This window comes from Cyprinus carpio, chromosome B20, assembly GCF_018340385.1.
Source record: "Cyprinus carpio isolate SPL01 chromosome B20, ASM1834038v1, whole genome shotgun sequence".
NCBI lineage: Eukaryota > Metazoa > Chordata > Actinopteri > Cypriniformes > Cyprinidae > Cyprinus > Cyprinus carpio.
Window position 1 is genome coordinate 14153085 of NC_056616.1, and position 20353 is coordinate 14173437.

Here is a 20353-nt window from a genome sequence, read left to right on the forward strand (position 1 = left end):
TGGCAAACCTGGTGTTTTATTTTTTTAACTTTTTTTTTAAAAAATAAATTTATTCCTTATTTTCAAAAAAAAAAAATTTTTGCCTTAAAACCCAAAAAAATAAAATTTTTGTCTCAAAACAACCCTGTACAGAATATTTATGTAAAACATTCAATGTCTGTAGCACCAGTGCTAATGAATAAGTACTAGTATCTAATGAATAAATACTAGTATCTAATAAATAATTACTAGAATCTAATAAATAAGTACTAGTATTTAATCAATAAGCACTAGTATCTAATGAATAAATACTAGTAGTACCTAATAAATAAGTACTAGTACCAAATAAATAAGCACTAGTATCTAATGAATAAATACTAGTAGTACCTAATAAATAAGTACTAGTACCAAATAAATAAGCACTAGTATCTAATGAATAAATACTAGTATCTAATAAATAAGCACTAGTATCTAATGAATAAATACTAGTATCTAATAAATAAGCACTAGTATCTAATGAATAAGTACTAGTAACGAATTCACGCGTCGTCATTACAAAATGTATTATTGTATGAATCTTCCTGTAGTACTCCTAATATCCAATAGGGGACAATGCTACCCCAAGGCAAACGGGAATGACCGAAATTACGACATCACGCATAGAGCGTCATGCGCGCATTTTAATTCACGTATTGTTGATATCTAGCGTGATAAAAATGGCGTGTACATGGAAAATACATTTAACGGTTGTTTATTTAAGCGTCTTGTTTGTCCTGGCCAATGCACAGTCGAAACAAACAACCACGGTGGGTGACATTTCTCATATTTTTAGGTATTTTACCGTCTCTCTGATACATTCACGTGTAGCAGTACAAAGGCTTATCTGATAGATAGATGTAACGTAGCTACACAATAGTTTGTCTGACACATTTAAAGAAATCGTCGGTTTAATATTCACGGTTAGTTTACCCAAAGCAGTGTCTTCCAGCATTGAAAACGTAAGCACATTACTGTAAAGTCGGAATCCTGTAAACAAACGCGTTTGTGATTGTGTATGCGGTTTGTTTGACAGGAAACGGTTGTGTTAAACGTGACAGCGGTTAGTGAAACTAACCAGACTAAGTACAGTGTACAGGTAAGATAACTCGTGGAATAATTATACGAGAATGGTGCATCACATCCGTATTATGTTGTTTTGTGAAGGCAAAAATGATTTCTCATCCCTTCTTTCAGATAAATTTAAATATAGGTCTTTTGGACAATGAAACGTTTATTAATGGAGCTCTTCTCAAGCCTTCAGGAGTCACAAGGATGACATGTCCCGCTTTATTGTGTATGTATCTTTGTCTGCCTTCTTCCTACATTTAATTAATTAAATTTCCTCTAACTAACAGTGAAAAATGCAAAGAAAATAAACCCGACCTAACATAAACTAATAATTAGCTAACAGTTGTATTTTTATAAATTCATGTTAAGTACTGCAACGTATAGGTCATTGTTTGTAAATGCTAGTTAATGCATTAACTAACATTTAAAGGAATAGTTCACACAAAAATGAAAAAAAAAAATTGCTGAAAATTCACTTACCCTTAGGCCATCCAAGATGTATTAGAAATTTGTTTCTTCACAGAAACAGATTTATAGAAATGTAGCATTACATTGTCCAACAGTGGATGCACTGCAGTGAATGGGTGCCGTCAAAATGACAGTCCAAATAACTGATAAAAACATCACAAGAATCCACAAGTAATCCACATGACTCCAGTCCTTCCAGTTTGTTAAAAATCTGCATGCTTGTAATTCGAGACGTCATTATTAACTTCAAACCAATGCTTCCAGCTAAAATATGAGTCCTGTATCCATGGTCTGGAGTTGTGGATTAGTATGATTTTTTTTTTTTTTTTTTTTTTTGTCATCTGTTTGAACTCTGACGGCACCTATTCACTACAGAGGATCCATTGGTAAGCAAATGATGTAATGCTAAATTTCTGCTGTTCCGATGAAGAAACAAACTCCATATCTGGGATGGCTTGAGGGTGAGTAAATTTAAATATTTTTGGTGAACTATTCCTGCAGTAGTGGAAATTGATTTTTTCTCTGTGTTTTTAGTGGATGGTTCTAATGTGAGCTCTAGTGATCTGGCGGATGGGTTGGTCAGCAGTGAGCTGAGGCTGATGGTGAATCAGTCATATGTTCAGAGTGATGCTGGAGAGCAGCTTCTGTTACTCGTCCTGAGTCAGGAGATAATCCAGCTGGCAGATGAAAAGGTTTTGATCATTTACCCTATAAATGATGACTGACAACTGAATTCTTTTTCATATCTGTTATGTCCTTTCTAGAGTAATTGAGTCTTAAACATGGAATGGCAGCTTTAATGCTTTGGAATGGATCCAAACTCTAGAATGAAGCTGTGCACGTGAATACTTGATGCCGTACATTTTGTAGGTCCAGCAGCCAGACGCCTGTGAGGTGGAGATCCTGTGGAACCAGAGCTCTGAGGAGATCACACAGGTGACCAATATTTACCCTTCATCAAGAAGCAAGCTCTCTGCCATCCCACGAGAGAGTGACATCTTGGTGACTAATGCATCCATGCGTAATACAGGTTAGATAGATTCCTGGAGTAAAATGCCTGTTGTTTGAAATCTCCAAAAAATGACTGATGCTTTAACTGGAAGGAATTTTATGAATGGTTTTCTGTCTTCACAGTTGAAGACCAAGTGCTTACCACCAGCCACTATCTACTCAAACATGCAGAGACCACTCAGGAGGAGATCGCAGCTCCGGGGAAACTTCCTGAAACACCCTTGCGGATGGACCCTGAAACTCTTTATGAGTCCAGAGAGGAAGAGGAAAGGACCTCAGATTCCTTGCTGCTCGAGTCTCCTCTGAGTGGGTCAATGTCCTCCTATAGTGTGAGTGACTGTTTACTGTTAACTCTTGGACCATAAAAATAATTTCCACAAAAATATTAAGCAGCACAACTGTTTTCAGTATTTGTAATAAGTAGAAAGGTTTCTTGTGCAGGATATCAGCATATTAGAATGATTTCTGAAGGATCATGCGACAATTAAAACTTGAATAACGTCTGCTGAAAATTCAGCGTTGCCATAGGGGAATTATTTTAAATTGTAATAATGTCACAATATTACTGTTTTTCTTTGGGGAGGATGAGAGACCAAAAAATCTTACTGTTCCCAAACCTTTATGTAAATATAATTGAGTAAAAATATAATTAATACATTTTTAAAACCATTAACTCTGGATGACCTTAAAGGGATAGTTCACCCAAAAATGAAAATTATGTCATTAATGACTCACCCTCATGTCGTTCCAAACCCGTAAGACCTCCGTTCATCTTCGGAACACAGTATAAGATATTTTAGATTTAGTCCGAGAGCTTTCTGTCCCTCCATTGAGAATGTATGTACGGTATACTGTCCACGTCAAGAAAGGTAATAAAAACATCTTCAAAGTAGTCCATGTGACATCAGAGGGTCCGTTAGAATTTTTTGAAGCATCGAAAATACATTTTGGTCCAAAAATATCAAAAACTACTACTTTATTCAGCATTGACTTCTCTCCCGGGTCTGTTATGAGCGTGTTCACAACACTGCAGTTTAGTGATATCCGGTTCGCGAACGAATCACTCGATGTAACCGGATCTTCTTGAACCAGTTCACCAAATCGAACTGAATCGTTTGAAACACCGATGAACACCGAGCCGAGCCAGATAACGAACGAAACATTGACTCGTTCTCGAGTCAAGAACCGGTTGCATCGGTTTTCGGATCACCGGTAGTGATGGGAAGTTCTGTTCTTTTCCGCGAACCGGTTCTTTCGGACAGTTTGATTCAATAAACCAGTTGCCGAAAACGGTTCACCAGTTCTTTTGCGCTCGACGTAATGACTTCATTGGCGATGATTGCCCATGATTCAAGCCTTCGGTTTATCCGCGCTCATAACATTAGCACAGAATCAGTTCAGAATCAATCACCAAAAGAACCAGTTCAGTTCAGACGCGCTGTGTGTCAGTCTGCTTCACGCATGCGCAGTATCATCAGCTCCTCGGTTCTCGAACCAGACGCGTCCGACAGAAACGGTTCTTGACTCGAGAACGAGTCAATCTTTCGTTCGTTATCTGGCTCGGTGTTCATCAGTTCTCTCTTCACAGCAGTTCAGTCAGTGTACTGTTTGAGTAAATGAATTACTCCGGGATATTGGTTTATTTGAACTCAGAGGGAGTGTCAGCCATGTTAAAAAAGTTAACAGCTTAAGTCATTTGTGGATTAATGCTTATTGTTGATGTGAACCGTTTCAAACGATTCAGTTCGATTTGGTGAACTGGTTCAAGAAGATCCGGTTACATCGAGTGATTCGTTCGCGAACCGGATATCACTAAACTGCAGTGTTGTGAACGCGCTCATAACAGACCCGGGAGAGAAAGTCAATGCTGAATAAAGTCGTAGTTTTTGATATTTTTGGACCAAAATGTATTTTCGATGCTTCAAAAAATTCTAACGGACCCTCTGATGTCACATGGACTACTTTGGAGATGTTTTTATTACCTTTCTGGACGTGGACAGTATACCGTACATACATTCTCAATGGAGGGACAGAAAGCTATCGGACTAAATCTAAAATATCTTATACTGTGTTCCGAAGATGAACGGAGGTCTCACGGGTTTGGAACGACATGAGGGTGAGTCATTAATGACATAATTTTCATTTTTGGGTGAACTATCCCTTTAATTTCCTTTTTTTTATGCTCTGTTATTCAATATTGTCATTTTCCTCATGTGTTGTTATTGTGTGTGTTGGCAGGTGGCCTGTCAGTGGGTCAAGGGGCTGAGAGATAAACTGAGGCGCTTCTGGTCTGATTCTATCCCACTCTTCTTCTTGATCATGTGGGTGGTGGTGGTTGGTGTTGCAGGTTCAGCTGTCATCATTAAGATCCTGGATCTTCTGTTCCCCTCCTGTGAACACAGGTACAACCTGCACCGACCCTGCATCAAATTCATGCCCATTTCATTTAGTACTGTAGACCTAAACACAGCTGGATTAGAAGTGATATACGGGTTAGTTATCTGAATATCACATATAAATAATACATGGTTCTCTTCTGTCTTTCTTAGGGGATTCTTTCATTTGAATCCAGAGACTCTGATGCCAGATGATGAAAAACAGAGGCTAATGGATAACATGGAGGGAGAAACAACTGAAAAAAGCATTTTGATAGAAAAGTGATGGATGTGTTCTCATTAGTTCGGTTATGTGGCTTTATTTGGTTGACAATACCAATGATTTCAATGTAGCACTTTTAAAAGAAAAAAAATATTCCCCAACATTTCCTAATGAAACAGATTTCTATTTTCACATCTGTGTCTGTTTAACAGCATGATTAGCAAATTACTTTTTGTATTTTTCACTACATTGTGAGGTGGAACAGGTGCATGTATTTAAATATGCACAGTCCGTAAAATATCCTTGCCTTTTTCCCACTAAAGTTTTTGTTTTATGGTAAGACAGGAATTTCTTTGCCTGTTGTGTGGACATGACATTAGGTCAATACTGACAATTAAAGGGCACAGCATTAAAAAAAATGGACAAATAATCCATTAAAGTTAATGTAAAGAACCATCAAAATAACTTTAAAAAATAACAGCTGATTTTTAACTGTCCATATTATTTAAATGGATTTTATTTCTTATTTCTCTGTTTTTAAATGGCCTGTATAAAACTGTTGCTTAATGTTAATATTCATGTTGTGTCAGATATTGCCTGTTACGTTAAGCATGCACACCAGCAATACATTTCAACTTGCATTATGATGAATGAAACAAAGATTTGTACACTTGGGCCTGAGCAGTCTGTCAAAGTATTCCCCATCACATCACAATGTTTCAGTCATTTCAAGCGTTGTACTTTAACGTTTTAAACATTTCAACAGGATGCTTATATTTCATTGTAGCCCTGTCATTGGCTGTTAATAAAATCAGTCATTTTCTGTCATTCTGACGCATTGTTTTTCCTAATAGTTTTTTACAAGAGTAAATTCTGCACAAATGAGTTTGCCTCTGTGAGTCTTTTAAAAAATATTTATTCAATAAACTACATCATTTTACAATTTGATCATAACAATGGAATGTCAGTAATGAAAAGAAACCAGAAGTTCCATAGTGTTTATAAAAGTCAAGTGCTGTACACACCGTTAAGACACGCTGGTCTCATCATTATTAAGACAATTGGCCGACGCTGGAAACTTTGGCCTTTAAATCAACCACAGGAGCAGTAAACCTTTTAGCTTGCATAGCTTTTCACCTCAAGTAGCATTTGGAGACAACAGAGAATAGGGTTTGCTGGTCTTTGGTCATTGGCAGTGATTTTACAAGTAAAGTAAAACCCAATCCTGTGTCCACATTAACATTATTGTCTGTACACACTACAGTAAGGCAACACATCATGGGGCTGTTTGTTATAAGGGCACCAAAACAGGTTTTCCAGCACTCTGGATTTACTGGATAATTAGTTCAGCCTTCATCCTTACAAACTTATGCGAGTGAACTTCAGTTTAAGAGAAAGCTTAACCTGTTTCAAGCTAATCAAGTCCTGTAGATGTAAAACCAATTCTATTACTAGTAAATATTAAACTATTACTGTGAATCTGTACACTCATGATACAAACCTCATGCAAGGCAAGACTTCCCATCCTTTGATTTCAGTCTGGTACAGGGTGGAAGTGCTCTGAGATTTAGTGAAACTGACCCTCAGTCTTTCAAAGTGCTAACGGAGGAACAATTAAGGTTCTTTGGCATCATCAGCAGGAGCCAAACTCCGCTATCCACTTTTCATATTTTTCTAGGTCAGTAGCAGATACAGACTTGGACACTTTCTTGAGTGCCGTCTCAAAGTCCTCCATTGTAGTGGGCATGTGCATCTCATCTTTCGACAAGTTTCGTATTTCCTCAGGGGTCAAGCCCTCAATCCGCCTTCTCATTGCCATCAGGGATGCATCTCTACAATTATTCAAAAACAATGAATCACTTCTAGAATTGTGGGACTTTTAAGCATTGAAAATAATTTCAGCTAGCACACAAAAGAAAGGCTGCACCTGCAAACATTGGTGATGTCAGCACCAGAGTATCCCTCCATCTGCTCAGCGATCTTGTCCACGTTGACATCATTGGCCAGCTCCAGCTCCTTCAGGCTGATCTTGAGTAACTCCACTCTTCCTTTAGCTACAGTAATACAAATGATGACTACAAATACTTCCTTTATGTTTATGCATCTTGAGAGGAGATGTATAAAGCTGATGTCATTTAATACGGTGTGATGGGTAATTCTGAATACCTGAGGGCAGAGGGATGTAAATTCTCTTCTCTAGCCTGCGTCTCAGAGCTTCATCGATGTCCCATGGAAAGTTGGTGGCTGCCAGAACCATGACCATTTTCGAAGGGTCGTTTTCAGACGTCCCACCAACACCTGGAAACACGAGGTGTATTTATTGATTTTCTTTTTTTTTTTCAGAGCAGCTTGACATTAATAACCAAAAATGTTGTAAAATTCATAAATTATGAAATGAAGCAGTAAAGCAACTCTACAGAAGATGTGTCCTTATACAGCTCAGTTAGGAATTCAAATAAGCAGCTCTACAGAAGGCAATAGTGTTTATTCAGCTTATATCAGTTTGATGTTGATTTAATTCAGTTCAATAACAGAGTCAATGTTGCAAAGTTAGTTTCATTTTCCAGCTCCATTCAGATTTTCTTCTCTTCCAGGAGTGTCTGTGTGGTTAAACTGACAATATTGCTGAACATTAATAACTTTTAAAGTTATTATGTATATAAAGTTTGTATGAAGCAGTACCATCCATCTGGACGAGTAGTTCAGCTTTGACGCGTCTGCTGGCTTCATGTTCCTCAGAGTTTCCTCTACGGCTACATATGGAGTCTATCTCATCAATGAAGATGGTGGTGGGGGCATAAAAGCGTGCCTGTATGAACATGCAAACACACAAATGTATGTATGGTGATAAAACAAAGGTAGTTTGGCTACCATTTCACATTTATTAAGGAGGAGTAGCACAGAAAGTGTTTTTACCATCTCAAACAGCAGCCGCACAAGTTTTTCAGACTCTCCTCTGTATTTGGAGGTGAGGGTGGAGGAGGATACGTTAAAGAAGGTGGTTCGGCACTCAGTGGCAACAGCTTTGGCCAGCAATGTCTTTCCTGTGCCTGGCGGACCCACCATCAACACTCCCTAAAATCATATTTGAGTTCAGTTACTGTGTGTATCAGAAATATAGTATATAATGTATATATAAACATAATGTAGAATATAATATAGTAAAAGTGTAACATATAATGCAGCAAAGATTACCCAAAAAGTGGATGGTAATAAATATAAAAGTTTCACAGCTGTTAAATAATACTGTCTCAAATAATTAGTTACACTTTTTGTGTGTGTGACAGTTAAGGGATTTATAACATTACAAAAAAAAAAATCCACTTCAAACAAATGCTGTACTTTTGAACTTATTAAAGAATCCTTCGAAAATGTATGTTTCCACAAAAATATCAAGCAGCACAACGGTTTTCAATATTCATAAGAAGTGCTTCTTGAGCTCCAAATCAGCATATTACAAGAATTTCTGAAGGATCATGTGACACTCAAGACTGAGAATGTAGGTTTTACATTATAGAAATAAATTATATTTCAAAATATAGTACTGTTATTTTAAATTGTAATATTACAACGCAATATTGCTGTTTTTACTGTATTTATGATTAAATAAAAGAAGCTTTGGTGAGCATGGCACTGTGAACGGTTCACCATTGATATCTGAAAGATCTGGGATGGGGCTTTTTGAAATCCATAAGAGTGTATGTGATTTTCTTGTATTCATACTTTCCACGGGCGTCTTATTCCTTTAAAGAACTCGGGCATCCACATGGGCAGAACCACGGCTTCCTTCAAAAGCTTCTTGGCCTCCTCCAGGTCAGCAATGTCATCCCTATATTAAAAATGAAAAACCATCATCTATGACTGATTATTTTGCTAAAAAACATATTTGAGAAAATAAAAGTGAGATGAACCTACCATGTGACATTGGGGTTTTGGGAGATGATGTCTCTCTCCAGAGTTTCAATCAGATCTTTGTCCTCTCCTCCTCTGTCAAACCTCTTCACCTCCATCTCCACACCCTCCGCTTTGTTCTAAAGAGGGCAGAGAGTTTCGTCAAATCAAATCATTTTTAAAATGATTTCTTTGGCAAAAGGTTCTGATGGGCTTTTCTGCTAAATTGAAGACTATTGCAAATGGCTTTGCAAAAATGGTAAGATCAGATTAAGAAGACTTCAACCAAATGCACTGCAAGTACAGCAAGTTCTGTTATTTCATTCTTTGGACAAAAACCAAAGTGCTTATAGTAAAGAGCACAAAGGAAACACCTGCATGTTTTTCTTTAACTCTTTCTGAACTGTTTGCTTTGATGTCAGAAACTGGTATCACAGGTTCATAACATTAATACAGCGAAAGGCATCTGATCCTTTGAGTAAATATTGCGACACAATAGGCCTTGATCAAACAGTAGACAGAAATATGAAATGGATCCACAAGCTCTTACTCTATCATCTTTTGGCTTGGATGGGTTTTCTTTCTTTTCTTTGCCTTTCTGAGGTTTTCCCTTGTCACCGTTGGCAACACGAGGTGAGGGTCGTGGTTGGTTGCGGGGCCCAGCGCTCAATCGGTTCCCGTGGCCTTTGCCTTCTTTATGCGGGCCGGAGGATTTCCGCACTACACATGGAGACGGCCTGCTCACCAACACACAGACACACGCATGTAGTATCAGGACATACAGTGTGACTGAAAGGGGACCTTTAGCAATTTTATTTGAATTTGGCTGAATGGAGTGAACTGTCCTTAATTAACATGGCTGTAATCGCTCATTCAAATGGTACTTCATAATCAGATTATAGTTTATATAACAGGCTCAAGAGAATGAAAGAGAATGAGGGTCTGAGAGACGGTGGGACGCCATTCAGAGCTTAATCTACTTCACATGACAGGAGTGCTGATGGGGGCGTTAAAACTCAACAACTACTATAGACAGGATTCCCACACAGTGTGACCAATGAATTTCCATTTGTCGAAGTACTTGATAAAGATTCTTAAATCTTGTTTTAAAAAAAAGCATATTTTCATGAAATGGAAAATTGTAAATTAAAAAATTAAATCGAATTATTTCAATTAAAATTTCCACTATTTAGTATGGACTTTTTCATGATGTGTTAAAAATGGATTATAATTAATTGACTTTTTAAAAATATATCTCCATCCCAAACCCAAATAGGGAAAACAAGCAAAATTAGCAACCAAAAAAGTAGATGTCTGCACACTGATATTAAAGCTGCACAACCAAGTACAATGTTTCAACCAGTTTTGACTTCATTAGCCACAATCCATCAGGTGCCTGATGCAGACCTGGTCTAAATTCTGGAAAGTCTGATGGCTTGCAATACAAAACGGCATGTTGAAGTCTATGAAACATGCTGAAAAGCAGAATTCTACTTCAAATGTATTATACACACATCCTACTGCATGAGAAAAAGAGTTTGTGAGACTCTGTGATGGCTGTCTGAAGGGTTCAGAATAAAACCTGTGCTCCACGTGAACAGGCATAATGTCATTCTCCTGGCCAAAGCTGCTGGGTTTGGATGGGGTCGACTCCAGCTGGAAGCTCTCAAGTGTTGCCATGATCTCCCGAACTTGCTTAGTTTCCTCATTTATCTCCTGCCAGACCTGGATGAGACAACATGAACACACAAAAGCCTGTTACAAAAAGTGAAAAAAATTAAAGTATACTTTCAGACAGTGTGAACAATAATACCCAGGAAGGAACTCGAACCTGCTGCCACTTCTGCTGTAGAGAGGAGTCTCTGACTGAGTAGAGGTATTTTCTGATCTGCTCCAGGACCCCCTGATAACAGACCACCGCAGAGCTGTAGTTCCCCAGCAGCGCGTACTCTCTGGCCAGCTTCACATTCTCATTGATCTCCGCCAAACTCATTCTGCAAACAAACATTTCAGCTGTATTTTATAGCAATGTGTGTAACGTTAGTTATGGAGTTGAACTGTAACTTACAAACCTGTGAAGTGATCAGTTGTCTCTGAAGTGTGTAAAACTTTCCACGAAAGAGTTAGAAAAGAAAAGGCTCAGCATTCAAAACTCATGTGTGTGCTGCTTTGGATGAGGATTATGTTTGAAAAAATTTAGGATCCAGACAAACTCAAATTCACTTGTTTGGGAAGGGCACTTAGGATTGTGAAGGCGGAAGCAAAGGTAAAAATCCCTCGCGTCGCTGCTTGTCAACATAAAGGTCTTTTCAAAATAAAAGTAGAGTATGGGGATACAAAATTCAGTTATAAACTGAATTAACTAAATGCATAAACAATACATATAAACTAAAATATCTAATTAAAGGAAAATTATTTAATAAAACAACGTTATGAGCATTGTAAAAATAAAACAAGGCACAAATAAAAAAAAAACATCGTTGTTAAAAGGTTGCCTACTTTGGGGCAACATTGTTTTTGCTGGGCATAAGTCTATATGCTACAGCACAGATACATTTTTTTATAGAGCTGTTAATTAGGTATTTATAAAACTCAGAATAGATATAACTTAGTACTGCAAATGTGGGTTCTTTTAGGAATCAGTTTTTAGAATAGCGGTTTTTGATTTAGAAGTAAAAGATCTGTGATTAACATTAGTTGAAAAGATCTTAACATTTTGTTTTACAACATAAATTATAGCCATAACTAAAAGTTGCTAAATAAGGACTACTACAACGCATACATATGAGTTCACATGCCTTATAAATGTAATAAATTGTATTCCTAATGTAGACCGTAACAACAACAGCTTCTAAATTAATGTTTGAGGTGATTCACTTTTGCTCTTCCAGAAATTATATCCATAGAGGTAAATTTATGTAACATCAAAGTCATCAAATCGGTCAAGTTTAACAGCTGTTTCTTCATCTGCAGCTTTTCATTACATAAAGTCAATTATCAATTCAGTTCATAATGAAAACATGTCAAAAATGTTTTATTGTTATTTCCACGGTTATCAGCAAGTTATTTCACGAACTAATATAAGGAAGATGACAGGAGACCATAGAAGTATACCAGGTCACTGCTGGGTTTTGACGAGGTGTACATGGTGAAAGAGTTGGTTTTTTGATGCTGCTTTCTTTGAGACAGAATGCACAGGCCGAGCGAAAAAAATGTGTGCAAAATGTAGATGATACAAAATACTTCAAAATGAAATGTTTAAACCTAGATAAGTCTAGTAAGAGATGCAGCTATTGGCTATACGGTTAAATGTCTAAGAACTGTAGGATATAGAACAGTGTTTGAAATCACAGACAATTTAGAACAGCTTTCAAAAAGTTTCCTTCACTTGCAGAAATTGTGCTTCTGGTTGTAAAGATGAAATAGCCAGTAGTTCAGTAGTTAGAACCCTTTCAAATATACACTGTGGGCGATGAGTAAGTACCAAAGTTTTCATTGAGAACCGTCTAGATGGGAACATGGGTTTTTGTAAAGGCACAGTTTTTTTTTGGATACCATAAACCATAAATGGGTCTGAAGGTGATTACTGACATGCAGATGGACTTTTTTGCATATGATATTATCAAACACTGGCAGTGCCATCACAAACTGGATGCATACAAGACAAGAAAGGGCAAGACAATACTCCTGGGTTGGAGGTCTCTCCAGTCAACATTCAGTCACGTGCATCACATTTCCTTGCAGTTAAAGAAAAAAAATAAAAGATGTGCAAAGTTGACTGATGGTAACAATGGGAAACAATTCCTGGTGACTGTGGTGATGAAAAGGAGAAACCACTTCAATCAAACTACAAATTCAAAAAAATAAAAAAGGCACATGTACAGCAGCCTTTCTAATGTCTTTGTGTGTGTGCTGTGTGCACTGATGTTTGGGACGACTAGCAGCAGTGGAACTTCAATTTTACAATTGTGTCTTCTGGCCCCTCTTAATTTGCCTCCATGTGGTCCATTACTGGTCTGTGGCTGTGACAAGCTCGAACCACTGTCTCAAAGCATCACTGAGGGTCTCTGGGAGGGCGTTCACATTTCGCAAGATAATGTAGAAGGGGAAGGGGAATTCCTCCATGTAGGACCGAATCTCCGGCAGCTCACCCGGCCCTTTAAATATGGGTACTTTGATATCCAATATGGAATCCTAACAAGGAGAGATTCATATATTAAACATCACAATTAAGAATGTATATTTATTTTATTATTTTAATTATGTATTTAAGTAATTATATTATAATAAATATAATTCTAACAATTTTACGATAAATGTTACAAATTCATAAATGCAAAAAAAACAAAAAAACAAAAAAAACCCTGGGGATCATTCAGCATCTTCAAAGTGCATTTCATTTGACTAATTTAGATAATGTCAAAACACATAGCAAATAATTTTTTTAGTTCAGCTAAACCTGGATTGTTAACAAAATCCTGTTGAACCAATCAGATTCCTCACCCTGGAGTTTGGGTTATCCAGCACTACAAATATGACAAAGATGTTTGCGCTGCGAGCAGCCTGAACAGCAGCTGCGACTCTCTCTTTCCCTTCCAAGAACAAACCGCGACCATCAGATACTATTAGCAGTAACTGAGACGTTTCTGTTAAGAGGAAAAATAAAACAAAGCAAAGAAATGCATTAGATCAGAAGGTAAACAAGACTCATAACTAAGGGCTGCTTTGTTTACATCAATGTGACCAAACTAGTTTACCAGTGTTTGTTGAGCCAGGGGTCTGCTGTTTGGCTGCCATGAACATATTTGTTGAAGTCTCTAAAAACTGAAAGATAAAAATATTCCAAATGCTTTTAATTTGCAGTGGGATAAAATCTGACAGTCATCAGTTTAAACATATAACAAGATAATGCAAATCAAGACAATAAGGAAGTCCATAGAGATATTTACTTGAGCTATTCTGGTCTTTTTCTGCTGGAACTGACAGAGCCGCAGTATTTTTGCTCCTGTTTGGTCATTGAACTGCTGGTGGAAGGGATGGAGCAGCTGGACACTCTCTCCAAAACTACAGCAAAAGATGGATAAATGAGTGTGTGGAATGGATGCATGCATTAATTCATTTATTCAAGCAAAAATAGAAAAACTGAGAAACTTTGCACCAATATTACCCGGCCATAAGAGTAAAAAAAATGAGCTGAACTCACCTGCACACAGCCACCTGACCCACCTCCAAAAGTGTGAGAGCATTCACTATGACAGAAACCGACTCAAATGCCAGCTACAGAGACACACACACAATATCAAATACAATATTTATTAAAATAAATAGGGTAACACATCTTTCCATTTTAACAGGTTCAAATTAGGGGTGTCGCAATATACCCCTATTGAGAATAACTGAGTAATAACTGTAAAAAAAAACTATATATTGATATTATGTTAACACTACACATGTAATATTGTTACAGCCCTAGTTAAGTTGAATTCAGTACGTGATATTTAATATCTAAAGTGATTTTGGGAAACTGTACCTGTTTGGAGTGGTTGTCCACCATACTGGAGGAGTCATCCACAGCCAGGCAGATCTGGTAGTTTCTCTTACTGGGTTTTGTTCTCCTCAGCCAGATCTTATCCTTGCGGAACTGACTGGCGATGTAAGGAATGACCTTGCGCATGTTCAGCCGTTTGCCTGTGCGAAAGTCTCCCCTGTGTAGGATCATTAAATAGTGTTAGTGGAAAACTGTTGAGGAGAACTGAAAGAAAACCCAAATGTTGAGGGTCTGGACCAGTGAAAGAACAACATCGGAGAAGATACTCTTTAAATGTTCATTCATGAAGAAGAAATGGTTCTTTTGAGGTTGGATGGGACGGTGAAGGACCGACCTGAGTTTAGCAGCCTGTGTGGGCTCCAAGACAAGCCGGAGCTGCTCACAGAGCTGCTGGGACAGAGGAGATGTCAGGTTCTGGTACTGATGCCACAGCGCTGCTGCTGCACTCTCCTGAGGGACATGGAGTAAGAAGGGGAAAAACAACAACGAAGAAATGGATTAATGAATTAAAAAAATATTGATTTATTACAGTTTCGATATGTGAGGTAAAGAAAAGAAACTCAGGTGTCATCATGTGACTGGTATTATGATGTCACCTCTTCCTGGGATCCTAAAGTCTGTCTCTGCCAGGCCTCCAACTGCAGCTCCATCTCTCTTCTCAGCTCTTCTGGGTTCTTCAGTGGTGCCTGACAGAACACAAATTGGTGTACAATCTATATCCTGAATGTACTAAAGCGGCTTGCCCTCCAAGGCAGCATTAATTTGATCAAAAATACAGTAAAAACAGTAATATTGTGAAATATGATTACAATTTCAAATAACTGTTTCCCGTTTCAAAATTAAATTTATTCCCGTGATGGGAAAGTTACACCACTAGTTTTCAGTGTCACATGATCCTTCAGAAATCAGTCTAATGTGATGATTTGCTGATCAAGAAACAACTTAATGATTAGAAGGTTTAAAAGGATATCACATATATTTTGCAACAATTATAGATGTCTTTACTGTCACTTTTGCTTAAATTAAGAAAAACAAACCTTCTGGAGTAAGCATAAATCAGCATACCTTTTGCATGTCCATGAGTAATTCAGGCACAGTGTGGATGGTGGACTCATCACTCCTCTCTTTCATCTCTTCTTCATTACTGCTCCTCTGTGTCTCTGGCTTCTCCATTTCTTCTTCATTGGCCTGTTTCTGTGCCTCCAAGTCCCCACACTCCAAACCTGAGAGAGAACGGATGGACGTTAACCATGGACACACAGGTTACATGTATGTGCACACACAGCTGGTGGATGTTAATATTCCACCTTTCTGAGAAGCTGTATTGTCGTTTAGCTTCTCAGGTTTAAGCTCCTGGGCTTCAACAGCTTGCAGGTCCTTTTCATCCTCCACATCCATTGCAATGTCTTCTTCTTCATCCTCCTCTTCCTGTTTCACACCAGTCGGCTTCTGCTGTTCTGCGCTGGCAGCATCTAGTCAGAGAATGTTTACATGGATTGGAATGCATTGCAGGGCAGATTCAAACCTGTCTGAATTACAAAATTAAGTATTTGGTGTGCACTTTACACAAAATGAAAGAACAAATCCTCACCATATGTCTGGGCATCGTATCTCTCCTCTCCGTGTTTTATGTGCTCGTACAGGTCAGACTCTTGTTGTGTGTTGGGCTGAGACTGATCTTGTGTTTTCTCCTCTCTGTTGTCAACCGTACACAAACGTTTATTCACACGCTCATTATAATCACCCATTGAGCGCTCATTATCTGCCTGTCCAGGTTTGCGTTTGAAGCTCTGGTACAAAAAATAAAAATAAAATAAGTGCGGACATCAGCTTTTCTATATTTTACACTTCATGCCTTTATGTTGTGATTTGAAAACTGCACTGTTCTCAGCAACAAGACAAAATACCACTTCTATATTAAATAAACGATCAATTAATTAACTGACCTGCGTGTTTCTCTGCCTCTGTTTGTGTGAACTCATCCTGGCCATCAGCTTGGAGTCGTGCCCCTCAGACTGACTGGCATCTGCGGCCCCGCTGCCGTCCTCCTGTGGACATGGATCATTTACATAACTGATTTACTCAACTGAGCTCCAAAATTGACAAAAATTTTATACTGACTATAGAAATTTCATTTAAAGATTTTATTAAACATCCATGACTTTTCCAGGCCCAGAAATAATTTCTAATGTTCCCTATTGTGAAGTATATCTGAGTGAAAGGGGACTTCATATCTATTGGGAACTGATAACTGATTGGATTGTTGGATCATTGTTGTTTGTTGAGTGACAGGCTACTGGAAAGGAGCGATTACTGTCCCGTCATTAACGGGCATAATGTTTTTGATTAAAGATTACAAGAGCACTTGAAAAAATTATTTATTTTTTCTTTTAAGAAATAAAACCCCTTTTTTTATGTAAGGCTGTCACTTGCGCACCTCCTTTGCCTGGTCTCTCTCTGACGCAGCTCCAGCCAGCTCTACTGCGGTGTCGCTCTGAACGTTCTCCTCTCCTGTCAGTCCATCTGACGCATGTTCCTTCCTCTCTGCAGATTCCATCTGTGCTTCATCATCCTCACCCTCATTCTCTTCCTCCTGTGAAATGTCAGATTTCAATTATTAGGCGAGTCTTTTACCTCTGCATGTTTGTATAACTAAACATTTCCATAACAAATTACTTTCAAACAACACACATTTGGTTTTTGCCCTTGATCAGCTGGAATGGACTTGTTCTCATCTCGCCCTTCTTCCTGTCCTTTATTTTTCTCCTCCTCCTCTTTCTCCTCTTCTTCATTCTGCCCTCTTTCATCTGTTTCAGACTCTTGATTCTCTGATTTTTCTGCTCCTTCCTTCTCTTCTGTTTCGTTTTCTTCTCCCTGTTCCTCTATCTGTCCTTCTTGTTGTTCATCTGTCATCTCATCTCCACCTTCCTCCGACCCATCTTTCTCTTCTTCCTTGTTCTCATCCACCTCCATGAGTTTGTCATCTATATCAAATGGATTCTCCTCTGAAACAAAAGGAATAAGTGTGTGAAAAACAAAGCTCAAATTAAGAATAATTACAGTTACACCAATTTTATAGTACATGTAAACTACTGTGCAAAATTTGGAATTAATACGATTTTTTTTAAAGAAATATTATTTTCGGTTAGGATGCATTGAATAGATTAAAGGTGATAGTAAAGGCATTTATAAATAATGTTACAAAAGATTTCTATTTCAAATGAATGCTGCTCTTTTGAACTTTTTATTCATTGAAGAATCATGAAAAAATGCATCATTATTTCCACAAAAATATTAAGCAGCACAACCATTTCTTGAGCAGCAAATTATGATGACATTTAGAATTCTTTCTGAAGGATCATGTGACACTGAAGACTGGAGTAATAATGCTAAAAATGCAGTTTTGCAATCACAGGAATAAATCACATTTTAAAATAGGCATTTTAATTTGTAATATTTTTTGTTGCAGCCTGGTGAGCATGAGAGACTATGTTTCAAAAACATTACAAAATATTAGCAACCCTATTGTTTTGAGATGCCTGAATATTGAACATACCGTCTCCTTCTCCTCCCTCTTCATCCTTGCCATCTTCATCCAGGTTGAGATCATCTGGCAGGTCCATGGCTTCTGTTTCTCCCGCCTTCTCCTGCTTACCGTGGTACGGGTCTACTTCATTTTCATCAAACTCACGCTACAAACACACATGGACATGTTGTTAAATATATACCTATTATTATACTCTCTTCCATTGGGTTCCACAGTTTTGATATTGAGGTAAAGAAATGGTGAAGATTGACATGGGCGTTTCGAGTTTGAATCCCAAAACTGTTTGTTTTACACTGTCCTGTCTAAATAAAAAAATAAAAAAATGGTGCAGGACTGACCTCATCCAGCTGTTCATGGATTTTCTCCTTTTCTTCCTCTTCTTTTAGGTGATCTTTGTCCTGGTTCTTATCTTTGTTTGACTCTCCAGCATCCGTGTTGTCATCCTTTGCCACCAGCTCTGACTCTCCCTGATCCATTCCTGCACCAGACTCTTCCTCTTTATCACTGTCAACATCATCCTCATCATCCTCTTCATCTCCCCACATTCTCTCGTCCAGAGTATCTGTCTGACCATCACCCAGATCCCCCATCTTCTTATCCAGCTCCTCATCTTCTTCCTTATCAGAGTCTTCTTCATCCTCCCCTAAACAGGTGACGCGAGATTCATTTCATTATGTTTTTTCTAATTCTTTGATTGATTGTGAAATTCAAGTTATATATTGTACTATTTGCACCTGCTAAAAAACTATTTCAGTTCAATCTGTTAACAAACTGAGTAACAGTTAGTGCAGTCACCTGGCTCATGGTCTGTGCCGTCATGTATCTTTCCATCAAAGTCTTCAGACATCTCAATGGCATTGTCCTCCTCTTTAATGTCCTGTTTGTTTTGCTCCTCCTCCTTCTTGTCCTGACCCTCCTGGAAGGTGTCTTCAACCTATACAAAGGCAAAGGTTCAGAAATGCATTTAGATTCCAGTTCAGAAATTCATTTCAACTCAAGTGAGAATTCAGTTTAGTGTAAAATGTAAGTTTAATACCAATTCCAATTAATTTCAGATAGTTTAAATGTTCAAATGCTTTCTTAACAGTGATTCACTTGTACTAATGTACCTGATCCTCGTTCTCGATTTTGTCACTGACGTCTTTTACTCCTTCACCTTCTCCTATTCCTCCACCCTCATAATCATGGAACTCCGTCGCTCCCTCACCGTCTCCTCCTCCCATCAGCTCCTGGGGCAGACAGAAACCCTGTAGAGTGAAAGCAGAGAGAGGAAGAGAAAGAGATAGACGAAAGGACAGAGTAACAAAAATGTAAAAAAATAATGAATTAAAAATCAGGACAATTAAGTGTTTTTGGGGGAAAGTGGTTTTAAAGTCAAACTAAATTCAAATTTTGCAAACAGTAGCTTTTCAGGTTGAACAATTCTGTTTCAGAAAGGCTCCAGTGACCAGTGAGGAGCACGAGACAATATACCTTCTGTGCGAGTTCAGTGAAGACATTAGCGAGGACGGACAGCAGCTTTCCTGTGGTACGGTGAGCTCCCATCAGTACAGCCAGATAATACCTCACCAACTCAGAGTACAGACACAGCATGGGCTCCAAACGCACCACACCCCGACATGCCTCTTTCAGTTCCTTCATATAAAATATTCAATACACACATATCCACTGTTATTTTCAGACATAATCTTTTTGGAGATAAAACTGATTATGTGTGCGACTGACCTGTAGTTGGTGGGGCTGACAGTCATCCCTGTGTGATCCAAGTCTCTCCAGCAGCTCTGTCACGACTCCATTGATCTCTGGTAATGAGAGGCTGGACACATCTCCACTCAGATCTTCTTCCAGTAACCTGCTCAAGTGTCCTGGTTTCAAGAGCTCCTCTGCCACCTCTGAGTCACTCTCTAGAGAAGCACACATAAAATGAGCACACACACACATAGATTCCCTCGAACATGCTCTGTGTGAAATCCTGGGTGAATATCTACCTCTCTTGCTTTCTGACTGCTGATCCTCCGCTTTTTCCTTCTCCTTCCTCTTAACAAGTGTCTGAACCGCACACAGAACCATGTTTATTGTTTTCTCCAGCTGCCTGGAGAACTCAGCAGAAAATGGATCGGAGCGTCCTGCATGCAGACAAGAAAAAAGAAAAGAAAAGGGTAAATTTAGATCAATATAGATTACACAGGCAAGATGTTACTCTT

General features: G+C 38.3%; 3 protein-coding genes across 4 annotated transcripts in view; 1 reads left to right on the forward strand and 2 right to left on the reverse strand.

Annotated features, from left to right (window-relative positions):
- The first annotated feature begins 619 nt into the window (after positions 1-619).
- On the forward strand, positions 620-5991 carry LOC109112697 (glycoprotein integral membrane protein 1-like). The gene is made up of 8 exons (XM_019125602.2): positions 620-785; positions 1052-1114; positions 1213-1312; positions 2089-2246; positions 2425-2584; positions 2689-2894; positions 4804-4967; positions 5115-5991. The coding sequence occupies exons 1-8, from the start codon at positions 696-698 to the stop codon at positions 5224-5226; spliced, it is 1053 nt and encodes a 350-aa protein (XP_018981147.2). The 5' UTR covers positions 620-695; the 3' UTR covers positions 5227-5991.
- Positions 5992-6062: 71 nt separating this feature from the next.
- Positions 6063-11333, reverse strand: LOC109112971 (katanin p60 ATPase-containing subunit A1). 2 transcript variants are annotated; one of them, XM_042746297.1, is made up of 11 exons: positions 11127-11333; positions 10868-11048; positions 10637-10779; positions 9605-9791; positions 9079-9194; positions 8887-8992; positions 8080-8238; positions 7846-7972; positions 7330-7461; positions 7091-7217; positions 6063-6995 (listed from the first exon to the last, which is right to left on the reverse strand). In XM_042746297.1, the coding sequence occupies exons 2-11, from the start codon at positions 11045-11047 to the stop codon at positions 6797-6799; spliced, it is 1476 nt and encodes a 491-aa protein (XP_042602231.1). In that variant the 5' UTR covers position 11048; positions 11127-11333; the 3' UTR covers positions 6063-6796. The 2 variants fall into 2 exon arrangements, with proteins under 2 accessions (XP_042602231.1, XP_042602232.1); XM_042746298.1 differs by having other exon boundaries at positions 10886-11048; positions 11127-11330.
- Positions 11334-12064: 731 nt separating this feature from the next.
- mdn1 (midasin AAA ATPase 1) overlaps positions 12065-20353 on the reverse strand; it is a 45560-nt gene continuing 37271 nt past the window's right edge. The window contains 21 exon segments of the mRNA XM_042746842.1: positions 12065-13248; positions 13558-13700; positions 13812-13878; positions 14004-14118; positions 14258-14331; positions 14585-14759; positions 14937-15052; positions 15199-15288; positions 15668-15825; positions 15910-16074; positions 16194-16392; positions 16549-16650; positions 17040-17195; positions 17294-17607; positions 18159-18294; positions 18488-18792; positions 18945-19083; positions 19259-19396; positions 19623-19784; positions 19875-20053; positions 20138-20275. Coding sequence (XP_042602776.1) covers positions 13063-13248; positions 13558-13700; positions 13812-13878; positions 14004-14118; positions 14258-14331; positions 14585-14759; positions 14937-15052; positions 15199-15288; positions 15668-15825; positions 15910-16074; positions 16194-16392; positions 16549-16650; positions 17040-17195; positions 17294-17607; positions 18159-18294; positions 18488-18792; positions 18945-19083; positions 19259-19396; positions 19623-19784; positions 19875-20053; positions 20138-20275 — 3257 coding nt within the window. The 3' untranslated portion in view covers positions 12065-13062.